The sequence below is a fragment of the Portunus trituberculatus genome, chromosome 30, assembly GCF_017591435.1.
Source record: "Portunus trituberculatus isolate SZX2019 chromosome 30, ASM1759143v1, whole genome shotgun sequence".
Lineage (NCBI taxonomy): Eukaryota > Metazoa > Arthropoda > Malacostraca > Decapoda > Portunidae > Portunus > Portunus trituberculatus.
Window position 1 is genome coordinate 10254627 of NC_059284.1, and position 25131 is coordinate 10279757.

Here is a 25131-nt window from a genome sequence, read left to right on the forward strand (position 1 = left end):
GTGAGTGAGTGAGTGAGTGGTGGTGAGTGAGTGAGTGGTGTGGTGTGGTGGTGGTGGTGGTGGTGTGGTGGTGGTGAGTGGTGGTGGTGGTGAGTGAGTGAGTGGTGGTGGTGGTGGTGTGGTGAGTGAGTGAGTGGTGGTGGTGGTGGTGGTGGTGGTGGTGGTGGTGGTGGTGGTGGTGGTGGTGGTGGTGGTGGTGAGTGGTGGTGAGTGGTGGTGGTGTGGTGGTGGTGGTGGTGGTGGTGGTGGTGGTGGTGGTGGTGGTGGTGGTGGTGAGTGAGTGGTGGTGAGTGGTGGTGGTGGTGGTGGTGGTGGTGGTGAGTGGTGGTGGTGGTGGTGGTGGTGGTGGTGAGTGTGAGTGAGTGAGTGAGTGAGTGAGTGAGTGAGTGAGTGAGTGAGTGAGTGAGTGATGTTGGTTGGTGATTGATAAGCAAGTGAGGAATATAGCAAAGTGTGACTGACGTCTTAACAGTTTTCAGTGCTCAGTGTTGATAGAGCTAACTGGTGTGGACTGGTGAGTGAACTGGTGATGTGGAGTCTGGTGATCATGTGAGTTTGATTATTTGTTATTTCTTGTGAGTGTCTTTTTTGCAAATTTCCATCCTTTTTCTTTTTTCCTCTCTCGTCCTTCTCCTTTTCTTCGTATAATTTTATTCCTATTTTTTCATCTTCCTTTTTTTCCTTCACATATCTCTTCCTCTTTCTTCTTTTCCTTTCCTTCCACATTTTTCTTTTCCTCGTATTCCTCCTCCTTTCTTCATACATATCTTACTTACTCTTCTCTCCTCCTCCTTCATACACTATTTTCTTTTCTCCTTCCTCCTCCTCCTCCTCATCGTCCTCGTCCTCCTCCTCCTCCTCTTCCTCCTCCTCCTTTCTTCATACATAGCTCTAGGCAAGTTTTCTATAAAATTTTTAGTTAGGCCTCACCATTTTCTCTCACGCGACATGAAGCACTAACTCAAATATTCTCCCCAGGGTCTCTCTCTCTCTCTCTCTCTCTCTCTCTCTCTCTCTCTCTCTCTCTCTCTCTCTCTCTCTCTCTCTCTCTCTCTCAAGAAAAACTTAACCCCATTACAAAGTTTACGGGGCCAAAAGTGTAGAATTTTTCCCAGAATTTCCAGCGAGAGATTTGTCTCACTGTCTCAAGAAAAAGAGAAGTTTGCCATTCATGTAATTAATGGAGAGTTGTTTGCTGAAATGATGCAACACACACCAGCTTGCTTACTTCCTTGCTTACACTCTGCATCTCTTGTCTTCGTGTAGTAGTGGTGGTGGTGGTGGTGGTGGTAGTGGTAGTAGTATTAGTAACAGTAGTGGTGGTAGTGGTGGTAGTAATGGTAGTGGTAATGGTGGTAGTAGTGGTGGTAGTAATGGTAGTGGTGGTAGTAGTGGTAGTGGTGGTTTAATTTAAGGGAATAGTAGGCGAATATCTTTGAACAGAAGTCATGGTGGGTAAATGAACAAAGACCACCACAAGTTTGGAAGAAAGTTTACTTAAAAATGTACAAAATTTCCTCATGAATCACGTGGTCATTTTCCTTCCAGACTGTGAACCAGAATACCATGTCCAGCTGAGATGTCCAACTGTGAACTGTGACCAAGAACAATGAAAAGCAACAACTAGAACCACAACGAACTCTGATGGAAAGGCCTGTCTGTATTCTCAAACTCTGCTGAGCTAGTTTTAAATTAAAGGCTCTCTAGTTGAAATTACACGGATGGTTTGCAAGTTATATAGATAAATCAATTAATGACTTACATGACTAATACTAATTACATGACTAATACTAATAGGGAAAATACTCTTAAGAATCTTTTTGTTTTATCTCTGGCCTCTGAAAATAAAGGTTCTTAAGAGTATTTTCCCTATTAGTATGTCATGTAATTAGTATTAGTCATGTAAGTCATTAATTTATCTAGAACTTGCAAACCATCCGTGTAATTTCAACTAGAGCCTTTAAAACTAGCCGCTCTTACACCGCGACTATTTTCAAAGACCACAGAAATGATAATCCAGGTTTTTAAGAGTATTTTTTTCCCTATCAATAATATTAAAAAATCACTAATTTATCACTAGAACTAGCAAATAATTCTTAGAGCCTCTGAAATGATACGGGTTTCTGAGGGTGGTATGTTGGTTATAGTGATAAATTAATGTGATTTTTACATTACTAATAGGAAAAATACTCTTTAAAACATGGATTATTTGGGGCCTTTTGAAATCAGTCACTTTCAAAGGCTCTAGTTAAAATTACACGGGTTTATAAAGGTTCCAGAGACAGATTAACGTGGTTTCAACATTATTATCTAAGAACCAAGTTTATTTTATCTCTGGCATTCAAAAATAGTCGTGGTGTGAAAGTGATTAGAGATTAAATAAACTTAGAACCAGATAATAATAATGTAGAAACCACGTTAATCTGTCTCTAGAACCCTTATAAACCCGTGTAATTTTAACTAGAGCCTTTGAAAGTGACTGATTTAAAAGGCCACAAATAATAACCCATGTTTTTAAAGAGTATTTTTCCTATTAGTAATGTTCTTTTAAAAATCGCATTAATTTATCACTATAACCAACATACCACCCTTATAAACCCGTATCATTTCAACTAGAGCTTTTGAAACTAGTCGGTGTGGGAGCAGAAGTAGCGACATTGAACTGCGGACTTCTTGGAGCAGAGAGAGCAGAGTAGAAGAAAGTCAGCTGTGGAAGGGAAGGCAGGAAGCTCGTCACCACCACGTCAGGCACACGCAGCCATCGACGTGTATTGATTACCGTCCCTTGGGACCTAACATTCTCCTGAAGGTGTGAGGACCAAGACACGACGATGGTACTGGAAGGAGGAGGAGGAGGATTGTACAAGAAGGGGTGAAGAAAGATGATGGTATTGTAAGAAAGAGGAAAAATAAGATAAGGAGGAGGAGGATTTACTAGGAATAAGGGAGATGGACGATACTGGAAGGAAGAAAAAGATAGAGATGGAGGAGGAGGGAGAGAAAGAGGAGGAAGAAGAAAGAGAGGAAGAGGAATAGGATGGGGAAGAAGAGGAAGAGGAATAGGATGGAGAAGGGAAAGAGGAAGAGGATGGGGAAGAACAGGAAGTGGTTGAGGAAGAAGAGGGAAGATGTTGAAGAGGAGGAGGAGGAAGAGATGATGATGATGCGTGTGTCTTTCAGAATTCACACAACACGCACAGGTACCAGAGGACAAAGGTGTTTCTTCTCCATAAAACACACGAACACACACAACATACGAGGACACGAACACACACATACGAGGAAGAGGAGGAGAGGGAAGAGGAGGTGGAGGGGGAAGAACAGGAGGAGGATGTGCTGCTGCTTCATAAAACACACAAACACACACGTATACAAACACTGGAAGGGAAAGGGAAGGAAGAGGCGGAAGAAAGAAAGGAAGGAAGGAAGGAAGGAAGGAGCCATAGCTGTTAAGGAAATACACGCACGCACACTATAGGAAGAAGAGAAGAAATAGGAGACAGTGTTGCTTCTCCAGGCAACACACACAAAGAAATCAAAACCCTGACAGCAACACGGTACTTTAACATGTTCCTGAGAGCCACGCATCGCACCGCTCTCTCCTCCTCTTTGTCAAGAGTCCCTATTTCTCAGAATCCGATAATCCAACTATTGTTGATTTGGTGCTTGAAAATAACACCATTGATTATTGCTACAGTTTTTTCATAAGCTTCATAAACTTGCCTGTTGAAAGTTTAGAATGTAGAGACAACACTGGGAGAAATAAAAAAGTTATTTGTTCTGAACGGAAATAAAGACGATCACTCAATGGACAGGTGCCACAGTATTGTTAGCTCTTAATACGTAAACCTATAATCTGGATCTTGTAGCCTTTTAAGTGCTAACAATACTGACCTGTCCATTGAGTGATCGTCCTATTCAGTGATTGACTCTTACTGTACGAAAATAAAGCTACAGGTACTTGTAGTTTGAAATATACTTTTCAAGGACAACAGATCAAATCTTCATGTACTTGTAGCTTTATTTTAGTACTGAAAAAGATGGTGTCAGTATTGTTAGCAGCTAAAAGGGTTAAGTTTCAGATTATGCTGAACTTAAAATATTTACCTACTGAAAGTTTAGGATGTCCTTATCAAATACTGTATAAAAAAAGAGCAATTCAAGTCTATACCTGTAATGATATCTCAGTAAATGTCACACTCAATTAGGTGTCAGTATTAGCAGCTAAAAGGGTTAATTAATTTCCAGATAGTGTTGAGGACTGGACAAACAGTAGACCACTATGGCGCTGTGGGACTTACACAGTGCTGGCTGGGGCCTGCATACCACACGGGCCTGCATACCACACGCGACTACACGATTCCAGGGCCGGGAACGCATAGCTGAGGACACTCGATTCCAGGACACACCATTCCAGGAAGCGATACCAGTTCCAGATTAACCTTTGGCGGAGATTCATACCTGATCATGTTGTCCACTCTAGCTCTTGACTCTGGTACTTAAGTTGTCTCCCCCCGTATGTGTCTGATGCCAGATTATCCAACACGGCACTTGACGCGAGGACATGAGGCACCGCTGTTTGCAAGGAAGGTAGGAATATCAGTGAGTAACCTTTGCTGTGTCTTTGCGAACTGTATGGAAAGTAGAAATGTCAAAATTACTGTAGTTAATCTTTGCTGTGATGTAGAGTGTGAAAAAACGAGAGAATAATGAATTAATTAGCATTAAGAAACGAGAAAAAATAAGAAAACAAGCAGTACACACACTCACTCACTTACAACTCTCACTCACTTTCACTCACTCACTCACTTTCACACGCAAAGGTCTGAGATTGAGGTGATTAAGGTGACAGGTGCGTTGATTTGGTGCAGGTGAGGAGAGGTGAGTGTTGGTAATGACATGTCGTTGTTTTCTGTAGCACACGCACGCTAACTCAACATGCAGATTGCTAAGCTTTGCCTTCATGCATTATGGATTCAGGTTCATCTCTGGTCCTCGTATTGTTTCCCCGGCGCACTCAGGTAAATTGAGCCGTTATTATTTGTGAGCCGCTGTTTGTCATATCTGCGGAACATGGTAACGAATATTCGCATTTATTACGAGGTTGTCTTTCCTTGCTGGTCTTCCTTCCCTCTTCCACGATGCAAGGCAACCTCGTTTTAAACTTTGACCTCAACGAATGGCGTAACTTTGCGCCGAAACTTGGAGAAATGACATCCATGCATCTTTGTTATATAGAGTCAGACTCTATACTGTTGTTGTTGCTGCTGCTTTTGTTTATAACGATATCTTCACGATGGGGTGAGGAGGCACACATCACTAGCTTGTCTGCATAGGTGTGAGAGTCAGTGTCACCAGTATACTGGATACCCTACAAGGAAGTGCTCTGAATATATAAAAGCCTGAATATTGTACTAAAAAGCACTCAGACGACCGTCCGGAGAATTTGTATTGGAGGAACTAACTTTTATTTTGCAATTGCTACTCTATACTGCCTCCGGATAGTCTTCCAAGTATTAATTTAGTACAATTCAAGGGGCTTTTTTCCGATTTTATCGCCTTTATACATCTGGAGTACTTATCGCTTTTAAAAAGTTCCTCTTTTCATAAAATCCGGAGCACTTTCTTCGTCCCTCCTGCTGAGGTGGGAGGGCGTACTGGGCAGGTAAGGCACTGAGTCCGTGACAGCACTGGTTGTAGTCATGGCACGTCTTTCACCGTTCGTTTTCTTCCAGTCTTGAAAATAAAAATAGTACACCACGGAGCTGTGAGTGGCTGCTGCCAATCGTTGTACGGCTCTCGATTCAGCCTCTACGTTGTTAGTTAAATAGGGTATAAGGCAAGTGACTGGCGTTAAGATATTCCTACGCCACCTTGCAGTGTGTGAGCGCAGCATATGATGAATAAATTTGAAGACAATGTTAACACAGTGTTTGGTGTTGCAGTAAATGCATTTCACAGCCTTCGTGTTTCCCCGCCTGGCTACATGTCTGCTTGTGTTGGTAATTAAGTGGGAGAGATGTCGCTGCATTGATTGTGGAAGGCGGCGTCTTCATATCCTGTATTAACTTCCAATTACTTTACTGGAATCCGTCCTTAACATTATTGAATTCCCACACCAGCATCTCGAATGCTGAACACACAGACAGACGCCTCGCTGGGGAGTGTTGGGTTACCGTGCACTGGCAAAAGGTGTCATTAACTTCAAATATTTCACACAATCCTCACACTTGTGGTGGGAGTCAGTCAGTCTCCACAGATGTTTCACACTTCAAATTACTTTTTAACCACTAGACTCCTAACACACCATCGCTAGATTTATGACAAACGCAGAGTTGATTTTGCAGACGCTGTGAAGTTAAAAAACCACCACTGTCTTCTATGGCTCATATTCGCAGACACTTCCATGCTTCACCTCCACTATTTCTAAAGACCTTATTTAAATGTGCACGAGTTTTAAAGGAAACCCGCTAAAACATCTGTGGCCTTGGAAAAAATACTCGTGATGAGAGAGCAAAGCGTTTCTGAATATGATGAGCCTGTGTGTCATGAGCAACAACGACAAAAGTAAAAAGTGCCTAACATGACAGCAACACACAGGAGCGAGGCCTGACACCATACCTGCATCCTGAGGGGCGTGCTGCCTCATTATATGTGCCCCACCACAACTACTGCTGCTGCTGCTGCCTGCCGTCTCCCTCGCTTGTCAGGGGGCAGCTCCGAATTCTCTGCTAACGCTAGTGCTGGCGCTGCTACTGCTTCACGCCACCTGGCCGCACCTGTCGGGATTCAGTCATGAGATAGATGGAAGGTCATCAGAGAGCTGTATAATATATTGAAAAAAATCTCATATTGCACGATTAAAAAAAAAAAAAGCATAGGGGTTTCAATCTCGAAAAGGTTTGTTGATGGCATAATGCTACTGCTGCTGCTGCTATCACCGCCACCACCACAACTGCCATTGTTGTTTATGCCGTTGAGGAAGAAGTGTGTCTCCCCCCTGCCAGGTGCATCTTCCTATGAAAGAATTACAAAACCGTAAACATTACTGAAAATTCATCAGGCTAAGTAAATGTTGATAACGACAGACGCACACGAAAATGTTAACGTCTACCCACAATGTCGTTTCCACACCCAAACATTTAGATGTAAGTCACAATTCTCCACAAGTCTCTTTCCACACATTAAACGTATTAGGAAACTTACTCTTTAGGCTGTAGGCGCTGCATCACTTCGTCAGCAGAGCAGCACGGGGGAGGCGAAAGGAAGAGGGGTCACGTTCGGAGTAATTAGCATATTTAGCTCAGCGTGGCGCCGCGAGCACGAGGCCGCGGTGATGAGGTCTGCCCAGAGCCTGCAAAGTGGTCGACTTGATTATATATTTAAAGTTTTAATGTATATTCATAGTATGCAAGGCTGGCAGAGAATCCTTCACGTGGAAAACTAGCGGCGTTTGTTAATAATAGCCTCTAGCATACATAATCTATATTAAGATCTGTATCCCTTGGTATAGCTTAAAATTAATCACTGGGTATATACACAACAATAATCATATATAACAGTCATTAGTCCAACAAAACCTTCAGCTACCACGAAGATTGAAATGCAGGTAATGAGGTTCTACTCCACCTGTGCAAGAGAGGATGTGTCTGTGTGCCTGCGTGTGTATGTAGCGTGTCCTGCAACGTGAGGCGTGATGCAACCATGGCGGTGGAAACTCAAGATCGAGGTTTCTGTTATACGAGACGACAGGATATTTATAGATGTGGAGGTTTATTATAGACACTTTTCCGTTTCCTGTCTGCTTTTTCTTCCCTTCCTGTCTGCTTCACTTGTCTGTGCTTCGGGTCTGTCTGCGCCTCTATACAAACACACCTGTCCTCCACACCTCCCACCTGAGATATTTATGCATTACTTAATTAAAGGATTACAAACTTCGTTGAAATTAATTACTCGTGGTACAAAACATTGTTATTAATGAATATAATATCGAAAACTTCACTCTTTCACTACTGGGATGCATTTCTACCTTGAGTTTTGGGTACGATTAGACAATTTTATATATAGGAGTCTATGGTTGTCAGTCTTCACTATTTCAATCTCCATATACGATTCTGAAGCTGTATAAAATCACCATATAGAAGATTAATTGCCAGAGTCTAAACTATTTCAATCTCCATATAAGATTCTGAAGCTGTATAAAATCACCAAATAGCAACCAAAATGAATAAGGAAAAGCGACATGGTACTGAAGGGGTAATAAGGTCAATTATATATATTATATACATTGCTTTCACACTACGAACTGTGCTTATAGATTAATATCCTCTGTGAAAATAATAAACAGTGTCACTAATCTTGAGATAAAGCGAGATAACGTGTGGAAGACGAAGATTACTGGCGAGGACGTGTGGTTATCTTGCCCGTCACTGTTCAAAGTCTCCCAGAGTCCGCTACTGATACGCAAATTCTGTCTACGTAACCCTAGAGACTGTACTTTGCTCGCGACGTTTCACACTATTTTCAGTAACGCCAGCCATCTCATTGTTTCCTACCAGATATTTTTTATTGTTGCTGATGATATAAGACGCAATATTGATGATGTAAGACGCAATATTAAGTCCCTGCATGGGATAGTTAGTTACTTTTCCACAGATAAAATGTAGCAACGTACCGGTTATACCTCAGATCAAAATGTAGCAACGTACCAGTTATACTTCAGATCAGTGATAACATTTATTAATCTTATTTTTTTTACTGGTTATCTGAGGCTTTATCCATGTATATATATGCTTTTGAACAGAACGTTCCATTGGTGATATAAAACATTTACAAGTTGCACAAATGATCCACTTATTTTGCTTATGTAAGTCGCCAATCTCCTATACATAAGTTGAATTCTTTAGGGGAGAGATAGAATGTTCTGCTCACCTGAATAAAACACCTGAATAAAAAAACACACTGGTCACCTTACAAACTTGAACCAGCGCTCTTATCTCTGTCACTGCAAAAACAGCCACGTCTTCAGTCACTATTCAACACACCTGTGAGTATTTACATAGCCACATAACTAAAAACCATAAAAATCCAGATGTTAGTCAAAGATAGCACCGTAACCTGAAACATATTTAATTAGCACTCCATTACTTTCAAAAGGCACTAGTTGAAATTACACGTTTTTAAACCCGTTTTTATATTTCTATTGAGGAATTAACCAAAAACTATATAAATAATATGAAAATCACCTTTGAAAAGCACCGCCATTACCCTCAAAAAGGCTCTAGGTGAAGTTGCACGTTTTTTAAGGCTATTTTTATCTTTCTATTGAGGATTGATTAACAAACCATCCATCATTAATAGAAAAAACACCATTGAAGACCTAAGTGCTTATGTCCATGCACTTATAAAACACCACCGCCATTACCTACATACAAAACTAGATAAAATTTCACGTTTTTTAAGGGCATTTTTATCTTTCCATTGAGGAAAAACTCAACCTCTTATATCCATACCTTCAGAAAACAGCCGTGGTGAGAGCAGGTTACAGAAATACACATCACAAACAGACGTAACATTTCACCCGACAACTAAGTCCTTAATCAGTCATAGGAGGGGAGACGGCAAGGCATTTACAACAGTCTGCTTGGTCTCAGTAGATAAGGAAGTGCTGTCGAAGGTCGTGTGTTCCTCAGCCCTTAAAAACTCCACGTCACCATTTAATCAGGCACTCAGGCAACGCACCGGGGCACTAACACGCATTATTTCTATCCTGCTTCACTATCTTTCAGCTGCGGGCCAGGTGGTGATGCTGGCGGGAGAGGGATAGTAAGAGGAGGAGGAGGAGGAGGAGGAGGAGGAAGGGATGGTTGAGGCCATGGGAGGGAAGAGCTAATAGGGATGATAAAGGGAGAGGAAGATTGTGGAGGGTTGGGGAGGAGTGAGGAGTGGGTGGTGAGAGAGAGAGAGAGAGAGAGAGAGAGAGAGAGAGAGAGAGAGAGAGAGAGAGAGAGAGAGAGAGAGAGAGAGAGAGAGAGAGAGAGAGAGAGAGAGAGAGAGAGAGAGAGAGAGAGAGAGGGGGAGGGAGAGGGAGTGCTGCTGATTGAGAGAGCCAAGAGCACCGCCTCGTTCACACACTCACCACTCCACACGGAACAGCGGGAGAGGAACATCGGCCCTCCCTCGCCCACTCACCGCCACGCTGAGAAGAGTGACGCAAACGAAGGAGAACATACGATACGACACAGTGAACGATACAAAATGCAGGAAATGTAGTTGACTCGCCTGCATAGTCACACCTGTGGATATAGTCAGTACCTGCGTCATTGTCCCTCTGGGTGGGAATAGTGATGGTGAGAGGAAGGAAACACAGAGGAGAGGAAGAAGAGGTGTTACGTGGCGAAGGACGCTAACACCACCGCTATGCATAATGTTGTGTGAGTCTTATCTGTGATTTATACCTGTACTGTGCTGCCTAGATACTACTTCCAAGCTCACCTGTTGCTTCATTAGTGTTGCCTGTCTCATCTGTAACTAAGATTCATATATTTTTCTATATCAACTGACTGACTGCCTTAACTGTGCTGCATTAAAGGGACCATATTGTTCATTTTTATCTATACATCTACTTTATTCATACATTCATTGCCGTATTTTACTCATTTTATGAAGAACCAGTGTACCTTTCATCAATATTACATGCATGGTAACAAATCCCTTTAACCCATTCAGTACTGGGACGCATTTTTACCTTGATTTTTAGGTATGATTAGACTATTTTATTTCATTAGGAAGAGTCTATGGAGGTCAGAATATTAATGGCTAGAGTCTTTACTATTTTAACCCCAACGTAAGTTTCTGAAGCTGTATAAAATCACCAAATAGTAAGCAGAAAGAATATGAAAACGCGTCATAGTGCTCAAGATATTAATTTTCACCAAGAAGCATTTCAAAACAGTCCAAACCCACACAACAAATTAACATGAACAATATTCCATTAAGATCGCAAGAACACCTCCGCCGCCCCATCCATAAGAACCATTAGTATACTGCGCGTGACTGCGTGAGTGCTTACGTGGTGGAAGCAGAACGTTAAGTGTGTCAGTGGCCAGGGAGTGAGATAATGCAGAGAGTAACCTGAATGAGCGAATGTGGAGAGGCAGGGCACGAATGAATGTTGTAGTATGTGTGTGTGTGTGTGTGTGTGCGCTATCTCTCTATTAATATATATATATGTGCGTGCGTGTTATCTTAGTTTAATACACACTGTTGGGAGATTTGGGGTCAATTTATATATTTTATCTGAATTTCTCGAGTACCATGGCGCGTTTCCATATTCATTCTACTTAACATAGCTTCTGATTCAACATAGCTTCAGAAACTTACGTGGGGATTAAAATAGTGAAGACTCTGGCTGTTAATCTTCTGAGCTCCATAGACCCTTAGAAAATACAAATAAAATCGTCTATTCACACCAAAAACTCACGATAAAAATGCGTTCCAGTACTCAGAAGGTTAAATCACTGAGCACAACACTGAATACATCTCACACACTACACAAATAAGACACCCACACTTCTCTTAACGAAAATAGGTAAAGGAAAGATCGAACCCAGAATTTGTAAATGATAAGCAAGCATTGTACTAGAGAGCTAAGTTTGTGTATTCTTCTGTATTCGGGGAGGAAGGAAGGGTAGGGGTGAAAAATGACTGTGAGGAATGGGGGAGGGGTAAGAGTTGTGGTAGGAGGAGGAGGAGGGGGAAAGGAGTTGGTGAAGGGAAGATATGGTATGGTAGTTGAAGGGGAAGGAAAGATACGGAAGGAGAGGAGATGGTGGAGGAAAAAGGGATAGGAGAGGAAAATGATAAAGGAAGGAGGAAAAATAGTGTAGGGCAGGAAAAAAGGAGGGTTTAGTAGCAAAGGAAACGAAAACATGAAAGGAAAAAAAAAGGAGACAGAGTGGTAGTGGTGAAGGAAGGAGAGGAAAAGATGGTAGGGAAAATGGAGGAAAGAGATAAAAAACGGTATAGGAGAGGAAAAAGAAGAGAAAGATGAGGAGATTAAAGTGATGAAGTAAAAGAAGGTTGGGAGGAAAAGGAGAGGGTGATCGTGGTGGAGGAAAAAAGGAAAAAATGGTGTAGGGGAAAATAGTGGAAGAATGAAAGGAAAACAGTGTAGGAAAGGAAAAAGGAGAGAGAAAAGGAGGGTTTAGGAGCAAAAGTAAAGTTGGAAGGAAAGGAAGGAGGGATAATGGTCGTAATAGTGGAGGAAAAAGGGGGAAAAGAAGATAGGAGTGGAAAATGGTGGAGGAAAGAGGTAAAAAAAAAAACGATAAAGGAAAGGAAAAAAAGAAAAAAGGCTATAGTAGTAAAATAAAGAAAAGATTGTAAGAAAAAGGAGGGATAAGAAAATTCAACCCCTTAATATCCATAAAAAAAAAAACATGAAACTAATAAAACAACCTTTCGAAAAACAAATCCACAACAGGTATTAGTGGTCAGTCTGGCTAATTAACCTGTACCCAACCAGTACCTGTAATGGTGAGGTGTACTGGTGGAGAATCTCAAGTGTCTACGTGTGTGTGAGCCTCCCACTTAACATTAATCTATATTTTGTTTACCAACATCTTATCTGTTCAAGACCTCCTGTGTGTGTGTGTGTGTGTGTGTGTGTGTGTGTGTGTAGTAACCTAATCTTGACAATTCATAGCATGCTTTCGCTTCTCCATCATATCTTAAGTTTTCGAAGGAGGAGAAGGGAGAGGAAAGGAGAGGAAGGGAGAGAGGGAGGGTGAGGGAGGCAGAAGAAGAGAGAGTGAGGGAGGAAGGAGGAAGTGAGGATGATGAGGAGGTATATGCGGGTCATGAGAGAGGGAGGGAGGGAGGAGAGGAAGAAGGGACGACAGATGAGGGAGAGGAGAGGAGAGGAGAGAGGAGAGGAGAGGAGAGGAGAGAGAGGAGAGAGGAAAGGAGAGAGGAGAGAGGAGAGGAGAGGAGAGGAGAGGGAAGAAGAGAACATGAAGGTGAAATTACAGTCACGTGGCGTAACCTTAGTTCACCTCACTTGCTCACTCACTCCCCCACCCCTTTGTGTGTGTGTGTGTGTGTTTTCATCACATTCAAAAATACATTAGCTTCTAGAAAGATTCTCATATTGTCGTCCACCACCATCACTACTACTATTACTACTACTACTACTACTACTACTACTACTACTACTACTACTACTACTACTACTACTACTACTACCACTACTACCACTACCACTACTACTATTACTATTGCTAATACTACTACAACTATTTTTACTACTACTACCACTACCACTACTACAACTACAACTACCACCACTACTACTATACTACTACTACAACCACTACTAGTCTGTTACTATTACAACTACTACTACTACTACTTTTCTATGGCATGGTTCACTTAAACCCTCGATATATTTATATATACATGCCAAAATATTTAAGATAGTTACGCGTAAAATATTTGTTTTCTTTGGTTTTACTCGTTTTCTTTCACGATGCACAGGCGACAAGAAACAGGAAGAAGCGGACACTAAACAAAAAGAGACTGAAACTAGTACACAGAAAATAAATGTCTAAAAACGAGTCAACATGCCATACTGATTAATAAACAAAGCGACACTGTCTTATCAACGCCACAGAACAATGGTGAACTTTCTGATGCGTCTTGGCGCCTCGGTTCGGTGGCCGTCGCGTACACTATCAAGGTGACAGCTGGGGTGTTAGTTTAGATTATCAAGGCAGAGTTAAATGACCTTGTTTGTTGATGAGAGACAGATGGCGTTATCGTACAATGTTTCCCTTGGTTACTTGGATTCAGGAAGCTAGATATAACGAGACACTAGTTGATATTTCTTGAACTAAACTAACTTTTTATTTTCTCTCACTTTTACACAGCCAGTTATCTATTTCTGCCTTACTGACACACACAAGGAAGGGAAGGGCGGGGGTGAGGGTGGGGAGGAGAGACTGACGCATCAACCTCGTCCTGGCTATCATCATTATCACACACTCTTGACCTCCAGCGACCCTCCGTCAGCGTCAGCCAAACACGACCTAGCAAACAAAGGCCTGTATTCTGAAACACTTCCACGACGCACCTTCACTATTTTCAAAGGGCTGTAGTTGAAGTGACACGGGTTTTTAAGGGTGTTTCTGTAATTTTAGTGGCATGTTATCAACAGGACAAATACACTTTTTAAAGGCTTTAATTAAAGTGACAGGTTTTTAAGGATGTTTCTGTAATTCTAGTGGCATGTTAACAAGTTTTCTATATTATCAACAGGACAAATAGTCTTTAGAACTCGGATAACCGTCTCTGTGGGCATTAAGAATAGTCGCGGTGAGAGGGAGAAGCGTTTCTGAATATTGCTCCAAAACACCACGCACTGCGACGGAAACTAAGGCTCCTGTTCTCAAACCCTTCTATATTATACCTCCACAGTTTTTAAGAGGTTTTATTAAGTTTTCCCGAGTTACTTACGATGTTTTTACCGTTCTCGAAGCAGATTGACAAGATTTCTATACTACTAACTGGAGAAAAACACTTGAAAATCCGCTAATCATCTCTGTGGCCTTGGAAAAAAGTCGTGGCGAGAGAGCAAACCGTTTCTGAATACGAACCTTTTAGGATTCTTTGCTCACCAGGTCAAGCGAAGGTTAGAAAGTGATAAGAAAAAAAAGGAGATTCGGTGCCAGACTGAAATTTGATAGTGTATGAAAACTGATAATGTATGAGTGGTTGTAACTTGATGAATACTTAACATCTTCAATACCAGGACACATTTTCATATTCATTCTGGTGACTATTTGATGATTCTATACAGCTTCAGAAATATGAGAGGGGGATTGAAATAGTGAAGACTCTGAACCATTAATCTATTGACCTTCATATACTCTTCTTAATGTAAATAAAATCGTCTAATCACACCAAAGATTCATGATAAAATGCGCTCCAATATTGAAAGGGTTAAAAATAGAGTGTGAGTTAGCGTGTTATCATTGAACACCTGTACACTCCTGACTGGTGACACGTGACAGGTGTGTGGCTCGTAATCACCCAGGTATAGGAGTAATCAAAGTGGTGGTATCATAATTTACCTGCAGGTTAAGTTCAGTTTGATTCACTTTAATTTCATTGCTAATCTTCTTCATGATGTTGATCGTGATTTAACCCACTTTTTTTTTTGCCCAGAAATAGACAAATCACCGTCTCAGAATTAATACGCTAATGTTATTTTCGTAAAGTCGAAATTATTCCATTAGGTCATATGGCACCGGTAGGGTTATCGGGAAAACGCTACATCTCCCACCGGGCAACTAGGTTTGGCAAGGATTCGAACACAAGGCGTCTTAATTAACCAACCACGCCAGCCAATCTCCTATTTACGTAAGACTCATTTCAGGTCCTCAATAGTAGAATATGGTGCTACTGCGTCAACATCGTCAGTTCGAGATAAAGTATTTATTTTTTATGTAAGAAGGGAGACTGGCGAAGGACAACAACAACAAAAAAGGCCCACTTAATTGCCAGTCCCATTGCAGGTCGAAGGGTCAACCGGAAGAAAGGGATTAATGTCTCGAACGTATAGAAACATGACCAAAAGGAGAGCACACTGATGAAGGCAAAGCAAGCAGGGCGCCGGTGAGAGTGATGGAAGGCGGTATCACAAGCTCACTATTTCTGTTCACTTTGATTACATGTTGTTTTTGTCACTCAAGTACTCCTATCTGTGAGCTGGCTGGGGACTGTCTCCGCGCGCACCCACCCACGAACAAACAAGGGACACACACACACACACACACACACACACACACACACACACACACACACACACACACACACACACACACACACACACAGTTACCTTTCGTGTGGTAGTTTTAATCGTCTGTCTAATAGTCTTTACCTCCAGGACTATAATAGCTATCTACTCTACCTCACCCAAGCTTTAGTGACCTGCTGTCCTGAGTGACCTCGTGATCCTCAGTCCAGCACGTGCACTGCCATCAAGTCTCCACTAACGCCTGAGGGAAGCACCGGGCCTTAGTGGGGATAAATACTATGAACCAACAACTTAACCTCCTATCCTCTCTTTGCTCTTCACTAATTACTGAGCTTGGGTGGTGAATATTCCATGCCTAATTAACACACACACGAGCCTACGGAGAGTCAATGATAGGAACTCTTAATCAACAACTTACTTAACCCCCTGAGTGCCTCGAGAGCATCGTATGGTCCGAATAGTACAGCTTATGTAACCTCACGTGGCGTCACCCTGTCAGCCTCGCCCTGTCCTTGGCTTCACCTCCCCACCTGCTGCTCGTATCACCTAGGCTACTAATTACTTGGAAGTGCTGCTTCTCATCCTCGCTTATTGAACTGCTTTGGCCTGGATTCGAACCCAGGTGTACTTGATTAGTGCCACTGGTTCACCATTTTACCGTAACTATGTCCCCTTCAATAGTACACCACTCTTCCTCCTCCTCCTCCTCCTCCTCCTCCTCCTCCTCCTCCTCCTCCTCATCATCATCATCATCATCATCACCACCACCACCATCATCACCATCATCATTTTCGTTTAGCGTGGGGCTGGACGGGCGATGACTGCTTTCCACTACTGGCGATCTTGTGCCATATAATACATCACTCTAACAAACATTTATTCCCTCCTGAACAAAGGATAGTAATGTGGACGCACAAGAACAAACAAAGAGACGAACGCGATTAGCCTTCACCAAATCCCTTTTATCTCATTTTACACTAATACCGTGTAGTGGAATATAATAACGGAATAATGGTGATTTGCTATTAAAAACCCTTTATAATAGTACTTCATGTCGTTTCCCTTTGTTGAATCTAACCACACAGCAGTCACACAGTTTCAAGGAGCAATATATATGATCGATCCTCGCTCTATCTTTACTTCTACGATAAACACATTAGCCCAAGATGGTAAATTGGTCATGACAGTTGCTTACGAAGTGATCAGATACGAGTAACCTGCGTTCAGCTTATCTCACGGTGGATAAATATGAATGCATTGTAAAAAGAAAGTCGTGGTGGATAAACATTCCTTAGAGAGGCGCCACCCGCAAATATTCCAACATCAATATGAAAATGAGATGCCCAACACTGCAACGCTGATTCACTGCTACTACTATATCACCACCCCCACCCCCACCCCCACTGCAACACTGACTGTCTTTTATCACCACCCACACTACCACCATCACTACTACTACCATGTCTTACAGGAAGTATCGGCGGGCGTCCGTACTGCGGGGAGGTGGGCGGCGATGGGCGTGGGGCCTGCGGGTGTGGGCGAGCACTGTCCACCTCGCTCGCATCGTGGAGGACAGGCTGGGTCTCGTTAAGCTGGCCGTCACCATCACCTGCTTCCTCGCCTTCCTCTTCCTGCTGCCGGGCCTCCTCTTCCTGTACACCGGTGAGTTGGTGCCTGTGGAAAGGGAAAGGCTGGGTGAGGGCTGCTGCGGCACTGTCCCTAACTTTTTCTTTCTTTGTATGAGGGACAAAAGGGGAAAAGGGGAAAAAGATCCACTGTAGTTCCAATCCTGGAGAAAAGGTCAAAAGTTCAAAAGTGCCATCCAAAAACGTAATTTATTATTGTTCTAAACTGTTGGTCATCTTTGTTATGTTTCCACAGCTATCAAATGCTGGCGAGCGGCGGTGGGCGCGTGGGCGGTATGGGCAGTAAAAGATGTGGAGGAGATGGCGGGCGTGACAGTGCGGGGCGCCATGGAGACGCCCAGCAGGCCGGGCGTGCACATCCTCCTACTGTGTCTGTCCGGCACCCCCACCCTGGAGCACATGCAGGCCAAGATAATGGTGAGCCACACAGACCAGCTGGGGAAAGCCGGCATGTCTTTTGACAAGCAAGTGGACAGCAGGATACAATGTCTGTAACGCAAGGGCGGGGGCAAGGCGTACTGACCGCTGCTTACTGTCTGCAGGAAGATATTGTGGAGCGGCGGGATGTGAGTGGGCGGCTCCTTTACCCCAATCTGCAGCGCCGCCTGGGCAAGGCCGGCGGGTACCAAGCGTGGCTTCGGCACGACAACTTTGATCTCTGCCAGCACGTGACCCTGGCTCCCATGCACTACCAGGGGCGCCTCCTCACCTCCCGGAACATACAGGTAACACACACGCGCACACACTCTACGTCGTTAGTCTTACGGTAAAGGTTCCTCGCTAAGTTCATATTCATTGACATCTTTCCTCGTCCACAGGAGTACGTGAACGAGGTGGTGAGTCAGCCATTGCCGAAGGACCTGCCGCCTTGGCACGTAACCCTCATAATGACTTGTGACGGAGGGAATGGTGGCGAGGGGGAGACCTGGGTGGTGGCGCGCGCCCATCACTTGCTGGCGTCATCCCTTTCGTTGCCCGATCTGTTGGTGGAGGCCTACCCTGATCCCTGGCTGGAGCCTGCCTCCCGAGGCCTGTCACTCCTCACAGCGCCGGCCGCCACTGCTCGCCTCAAAGACGCGGTAGTCGAGGGCGTAACCCATGCGGTGGAAGACATGCAAAGCGTGGTGCTCCTTCGAGGCCGCAGCCTGCTCAATACTGCCCTGTTCCCACTGATATCTGTGATGGAGGAAGCTACACAAGCCTCCCTAAAGATGGGGCCGGAAATTTTCCCTGAAGGAAGTTCTGTAGTGTACTTTACTATCGCTCTGTTGAAGCGGGCGACGGCACGCGCCAGTCTGCTGTGGACCGACGCTAGTCAACACCTAAAACAGTTTTCCGTGCGGCGTGCAGCCTTCTGTTGCGTGCTGTGGACATTGAGGCTGTGGTGGCGCTGCGTGGTGCTGGTGTTAGTGTTGCCCTTCATCCTGGTGAGGCAGTGCCGCGAGGTGGTGCGCGTGGCACGAGTGGCAGCGGCCAGTGAGGAGTGCAGCCTGGTGGTGGAGGCGGCGGTGGAGGTGTACTGGATGCTCCGCGCCTTTGTGTCTCTGCCGAGACTTGTGCTCGAGTCCGTCATCGTTCGTGGGGACACGCCGCTCCTGGGCTGGCCCAAGTACCACCACGAAAGGAAGCTCTCACGCCGGAGTTCAGGCCGTCTATTACAAGATGGCGTCACTGTGGCCTGGAGTGACCCAGTGCCTCTTAGCACTGTACGTGGCGTGCGCGGGGCCACGGGCGCCACACTCGGTGAAGTATTGCTGACCGCCTCAGCAGGCGCCGTGCGGGATTACCTGCGAGTGACGGGGCTGCCTCTGCCGGAGGAGGTGAGCTGCACGGTGCCAGTATACTCCCAGCGGTGGGCTGAGGGCCATGACGCCGAGGTCAACAGTCCCGGTCTAGTCACCCTTGCCCTTCCCACTGGCGCCGCCGATCCCTCCACCGCTCTCTGCCTGCTCCGCCAGGCAATAAAGAAGATTCGCAACTATCCCGAACGATACCTGGCGTCCGTGTGGCTCATGAGGAACGTGGCTTACTTCCTGCCGGCATCGCTGCTGGGGGTAGTCTTCCGGGCATTGTCATCCCGATACCCTGTCTTCATGTCTAACCTGGCGGGGCCGCAGGAACCAGTCAGCCTGTGGGGCCACGACCTGGTCAATGTGTTCCACTGGCGTCCCCCCTGTGACGGAGCAGGTAAGGTCTGGTTCCGGTACACGTTACATTCTAATCTGTCTTGTACTGTCACGCGTCAGGTGTGTTGTGTGACTCGCCTGACCGTTCCATCCATGACCGAGTCTCGTTCCCCACCAGTGTTGTCTGTGTGCGTCACGTCCTATCGGGGAGAGGCGCTGCTGGGCCTGGCGGCGGACGGGCGCGTGGTGCCCAGTGCGGCTTCCCTTCCACAAGCCTTCGTCACCCACCTCAACGAGCTGGCCGTGAATGTCGGAGTCAGACTGTAAGTACACACACACACACACACACACACACACACACACACACACACACACACACACACACACACACAAAGTACACACACACACCATGAGCGTGTAATTAATCACATCTTGTCTTCACACAGAGAGCGCCGGAGTTCCCACAGTTGGTTCCGCAGCGTCACCCCTCCGCACACGCCCACGCACACGCCCATGCACACGCCATCGCCCACACCACCGCCAACGCCGACGCTGAAAAACACACCCAAGTTTTTCCCCCAGCGGAGCCAGCGCAGGATGATGGTCGGGTCTGCGCCATACGGGCGAAGGTTTTCAGTGTATTAGTTACGATGCACAGCGCTTGGTGACCCGGCAAGGGCCACGAGGGTGTTCCCAGCAGACGCACCAGCGTGTTCAGGAATACTGCGAGTACCTAATGCATGGCAGCCTCGGAACTATTACCAGCCTGACTTTTTGACGTTACTTAGTTTTATTACGCACGTGTCCGCGATGCATTGATACGATGTTCCTAATAAACGAACAATTGAGCTTTCATTACCCTGGTTTCCTTTTGTTTACCCTATAATTCAAGAAAATGGACCTAACAACACACTGCTGCTGGTATAACCTCTGCTATTACTCGCCGGAGCTGTCATTACTGCTCCTGTTATTATTGCTATTGCTGCCACGCTGATTACTAAGCAAGGAGCGAGTGATGAATGGGTAAGTGTAGGGACAGGTCTTCACTAAATCCTGTCATCATCAAAACCTCACCTCCAAATTAGTAATTGGCTCAGCATAGCAACACCTTGCAGCCATCCATGGATCTTTAAAATGGGCGACATTAGCTTACAGCCTTTAACTATTAAGTGTGTGTGCGTATGACGAAAGGAAGGCATGGAGGAAAGAGGCGGCGGATCGAGGAATAAGATAGGAGGAGGAGGAGGGGGTTGGCTAGGGGATGGGGGATAGGCAGTGCTGGCGTTCCTTTCCTCCCGGAAGCCTCCTCAACAACTACTCACCTTTCACTCATGCATCCTGGCAGTTCGTAGAAAGTTTCTCTCAGCTGCGGTGCTTCTCGGCGTCCAGGACAGCATGACACGAGGCCATCACGGTGTGTGCACTGCAATACAAGCACGTGGAACACTGAGCGACGAGTGGTACATCCATCCCCTGTCAGTTTTGCGCCACTACTGGTCAAAGCCGGCGCTGTTCCTTCTGCCTCGGGCTTCGGCACAAATGCTTCATTCGAACACTCGACCCCAGATTGTTACTGTTTCTGTTATTATGATGGTGGCAGACTGGCTGCAGGCATTGTGTATATATATATGTATACATATCCCTAATGAAAGAGGCTTATTAGCGTGATGATATTAGTGTATAAATTGTCCTTTAGCGCCAATGTTCTGCATCAGAGCAACACTGAAGGTCCATTGTAACCGTGATTTGCCTCCATGAGGCTTGATGAGCCTATTGAACCCAAGCCAGGTGGTCGCTCACGTGTGAATGCCTCTTAATAGCATGACTCCAATACCCTATAACAATTATGATTGCCCTGTCCCCTAATGTGTGCCTGACTCACAGCGTCAGGTGCAGGGCAGCTCAGCAGGGGCGCCTCCCGTGTCTCTTCCCCGAGTCGTCTCACTCACTGCAGTGTAATCACTGAAATGCCACATTCCCTCCCTCCCCCCAAGAGTAGCATAACCGTCCCATTAATTTTCACAAAAAGCATTAGCACTTTAACAGATTCTCATTCTCGCCAGGTTAAAAATACAAGTTGGCAATTTAAGTTTTTATTTATAAAACTCTCAATTATTCTATACAAACTGACTAAAAATACCTTTGTACAGGCGACTCGCGGCGGCAGCACCGAGCCGCGGGACCGGCGGCCGACGCGTCCAGCGTCGACTTAACCTGCAAAAATAGACGGTCTGGCGAAGCCTTGTTGCACGTGATGCTCCCGGCCGCCGGCGTGCGGACAGTTTATACAGAAATTTAAAGTTCATACAATAATAAATATGCGGAAACGATTAAAAACAGCAATTTACATTCAAATACACAAACGCCGATACAGCTTTTCAGAGCGTCAGCGGCGGCGGGGCGGCAGCGGCAGCACCTGGCGGGGGAGGGGTGGCTCACCTGGGGCGGCGGGACGCGGGACACAAGCACGCGGGTCAACTAACTGATCGTGGCGGCGAGGAGAGCCCGGGGCGCCGCCTGTGTACAGCAGAGCCACATGGGGCGGGGCGGGGTGTGGCCGGGAGCTGGAGTCTCCCCGCGTCGTGAGGCATTGACTAATCTTGTATCACAGATGAAGGTCTGAATATCAGATGATTAAAGTGAACGCGTGGTGACGGCCGGCGCGGCGGAGCCTCGGGCAGGACGCTGGGCAGTCTGGCTCCACGCTGCCCAACGCGTCATGGGATGCGCGCCGGCGTGCTGGCACAGAGGGTCCGCGGTGAGCTAGGGAGTGCACGGCTGTAAGGAGCTGCAGGGCTGGGCGGGGGCCGGGGCGGGGTTGGGGCAGCAGTATACTTGATATAGAACTCGAGGGAGAGTGAGGCGCCGGGCGTTGGCTGGCTGGCGCGGCGCGGCACACTCTGCGCCTCACTGCGCCCTCAGCTCTGGCGTGTCGCTCTAACTATTATTCTGTTATCATAGTGAGCAAAATAAAGTTATTAACATCTGAAGCACCGGCTTTCGGCTTTCCATCTACGTGCCATTCAACCAATGTACTCAATCTTACGTCGCCAGAAGGTGACATCAGCATTACGGTCAGGCAGCGAGCCACCAGCTGTTATCTCACCTACCGGACACAACCATGGAGTGACTTTCTCCTTTTCAGGTCGTTGTTTAAGATCATGACAGGAGCTCTCCCTAGCCTGGGAGTGACGCAGTGTGACGACACGTCTCTGGCGTCACGCGCCTCGAGCTACCCTTCCTTTCCGCCCTGCCCTGGTTCATCCTGATCCTCTCAACAAGGCGAAATGGTGAACACTGAGAGCACCTTATTAAGAATCGGTGACACATGAAACACAAAGAGAGTTGGGCGAGTGTTTCGGTGGCGCCACACAGTCATCGCGCCCCTCGCAGCAGTGCGAGGGGGCGACGGGCAGCGGCTCGCACGAGGAAAGCAACACGAAGCACCATGACACTGGAGTGGAACACTGACTATACTGCTCCCACTCCAGCCCAGAACGGTTTGCGAAAACGTACGTAACTGAAGGCGTGAGGCAGGGATACATGGTTACAATTATTCCATTATCATTTTTTTGTTATTTTTTGTGATGCGGATAACAGTGGTGAGCCTCGAGCACGGTGCTGGGCGATGAACTGTTTATACACAGGGTCTTGGTATTTACACTGACTTGCTCTCTCTTTCACGCGCACCAAGATAAATTGTTTTGCAGGAAACAATAAAGCTCTGAGCTGAAGACTTGTGCGGGTGGCTGCCAGTGTCTTCCGCAGGGAAGTCTTCGAGGGGCGTCACCGTCGGGACGAGCACAGGAACAGAAGGCCACTAAGTTGTCTGTATGTTGCCGCAGCGACAACAAAAAAGTCGTATTTGAAGCACAAAGCGCGGTGATGAGTCATGGACTAGCGTTCACTGTAATAAAATACATCTTATGTACAGGTCAGGGAGCACACCTCAGGTCAACAACAACTATTCACAACTCTGTCTAGGGACGTGCCGGTCACCTACACCAGGGGTGAGGTCACGGACGCATGGGAGTCAAGGTGGGCGTGATGATTGTACTGTGCGCGGGGCTTGTGGTGCTTCTTGGGGCAGGGTGGCCGGGGCGGTCGGGCATGCAGGGACTGGTTGGCTGCATAGGTGCTCTCGTCAGTGCTACAGAAGGACCCGCCGCGACCCCACCTGCCCTCGCCAGCCGCCCGCAGTGCATCCGCCCAGTTGAGGTCCTGGGCGTGGGTGAGAGGATGGTCGGCTGAGCAGCAGGACTCTCCGGAGGAACAGTGGGATTCGTCCTCCGATTCGGCATCGCCGAGGGTTGAAGACTGAGGTGAAGTGCGACCGTTCAGCAGCGGCTGGGCATACCACTCCACGTCGCTGGTCTCCTCTGGGATGTTGTTGCCCATCGGACCGTCCTCCGAGCACCGCTCTGCCCGGTAGCGCATGTCCTCGCCCTCAGCGCTCCCGTGACCTCGCTGATTCATCATTCGCACCTCATAGTCTCCAATTCCTGACCCGGCAAGAGGTGATGGTGGGGCACGCAGGTTGGCTCTGGGGGGTCGGGGGCCTAGCAGGGGACTACCGTGAGACCTGTGGGAGCCCCCAGAGGAGGATCCTCCATAAGGCAGCTGCTGAAGCAGGAGCCTGGTTGAGGGTGAATGTCCACGGCTGCCGGTGGAGGCCAGGGTGTTGTCGCTGGACTGGTCGCCGCCCTGGACTGGTGGCGGCGGTGGAGGAGGGAATTGAAGCACGGGGCCGGTCAGGGATCCTGGGAAAGGGACATTTTGTTATTAATGGAATGAATTACATAAGCACAATATTCTCTATCTGTTTAAAGGGAATACGATGCATTATCCAAGTCTTCACTGTTTGGCACCTCTCACCTTTCTCTGGCTGTGTGTTGAAGTTGTGTGAGCGAGTGCTACCCTGGCCACCGCTCTGTTCACTTGATGTTGTCTTCACACAAGAGTCCTCTGAGGGTGGCTTGGTGGGCAAGGACTGGCCAGGACTCACAGGGATGTTGGGCGGCAGTCGTGTGCCTCCTGGGCCCCGGAAGATGTCTCGGATGAGTGGCGTGGTGGCATAAGGCTCCGGGGACATACACCTGCAGAAAAGTAAAAAGTATGATTAATCTGATGAGTGGGAGCAAAGCTACTAGAAGATTGACTCTTACAAGACATTTTTGAATTGCATTTAAGAGAAACAAAACATTGTATGGACATGTTCTTGTCTCGTGGTTTAGAGCACGTTACTCACCTAGGATCAAGGTGAGTGCCAAAAGACACAAGCCTGAGGCCATCTGGATCCTCATACACGTCCTCTGGCTGTCGCCCCTCGTACCCACTTTTGCTGGAAGCTGGTCCAGTGGGGCGATGGTACAGCTGGGTGATGGGCATGCCGTGACTTCCCACATCCGTATACATGGTGCCTGTTACGCCCACACCCACACCAGTCTCTCCCCAGCACCCAGGATACTCAGACCACGGCCCACTGGTCTCGCCTCCTGAAGGAAAATGTAAAATGCATTATTTCATGCTGTACAGCTTGGGC

At 46.4% G+C, this 25131-nt stretch overlaps 2 protein-coding genes and 1 long non-coding RNA gene across 6 annotated transcripts in view; 1 reads left to right on the forward strand and 2 right to left on the reverse strand.

Annotated features, from left to right (window-relative positions):
- The first annotated feature begins 2503 nt into the window (after positions 1 to 2503).
- On the forward strand, positions 2504 to 20444 carry LOC123511011. 4 transcript variants are annotated; one of them, XM_045266638.1, is made up of 8 exons: positions 2504 to 2834; positions 4249 to 4590; positions 17289 to 17479; positions 17699 to 17880; positions 18006 to 18188; positions 18282 to 19650; positions 19768 to 19912; positions 20036 to 20444. In XM_045266638.1, the coding sequence occupies exons 2-8, from the start codon at positions 4565 to 4567 to the stop codon at positions 20232 to 20234; spliced, it is 2295 nt and encodes a 764-aa protein (XP_045122573.1). In that variant the 5' UTR covers positions 2504 to 2834; positions 4249 to 4564; the 3' UTR covers positions 20235 to 20444. The 4 variants fall into 4 exon arrangements, with proteins under 4 accessions (XP_045122573.1, XP_045122572.1, XP_045122576.1 ...); XM_045266637.1 differs by having other exon boundaries at positions 2504 to 2809; XM_045266641.1 differs by having other exon boundaries at positions 2506 to 2809; positions 4249 to 4602.
- Positions 6802 to 9973, reverse strand: LOC123511012. The gene is made up of 3 exons (XR_006676686.1): positions 9513 to 9973; positions 7207 to 7354; positions 6802 to 7017 (listed from the first exon to the last, which is right to left on the reverse strand). It is a non-coding gene; the product is annotated as an uncharacterized LOC123511012 (long non-coding RNA).
- A 1225-nt stretch (positions 20445 to 21669) lies between the features above and the next one.
- Positions 21670 to 25131, reverse strand: part of LOC123511013 (roundabout homolog 2-like) — a 262891-nt gene continuing 259429 nt past the window's right edge. Inside the window, exons 10-12 of the mRNA XM_045266642.1 lie at positions 24838 to 25084; positions 24465 to 24685; positions 21670 to 24349 (exon numbers count right to left, since the gene is read on the reverse strand). Coding sequence (XP_045122577.1) covers positions 23589 to 24349; positions 24465 to 24685; positions 24838 to 25084 — 1229 coding nt within the window. The 3' untranslated portion in view covers positions 21670 to 23588. The remainder of the gene's footprint in view (positions 24350 to 24464; positions 24686 to 24837; positions 25085 to 25131) is intronic.

Bases quoted from the DNA above. Each gene is read 5' to 3' on its own strand.
- LOC123511011 (XM_045266638.1), top strand. From the start codon at position 4,565: ATGAGGCACCGCTGTTTGCAAGGAAG. The intron at 17,480-17,698 runs GTGAGTTGGTGC...ATGTTTCCACAG, and splicing joins CCTCCTCTTCCTGTACACCG to CTATCAAATGCTGGCGAGCG. The intron at 19,651-19,767 runs GTAAGGTCTGGT...GTTCCCCACCAG, and splicing joins TCCCCCCTGTGACGGAGCAG to TGTTGTCTGTGTGCGTCACG.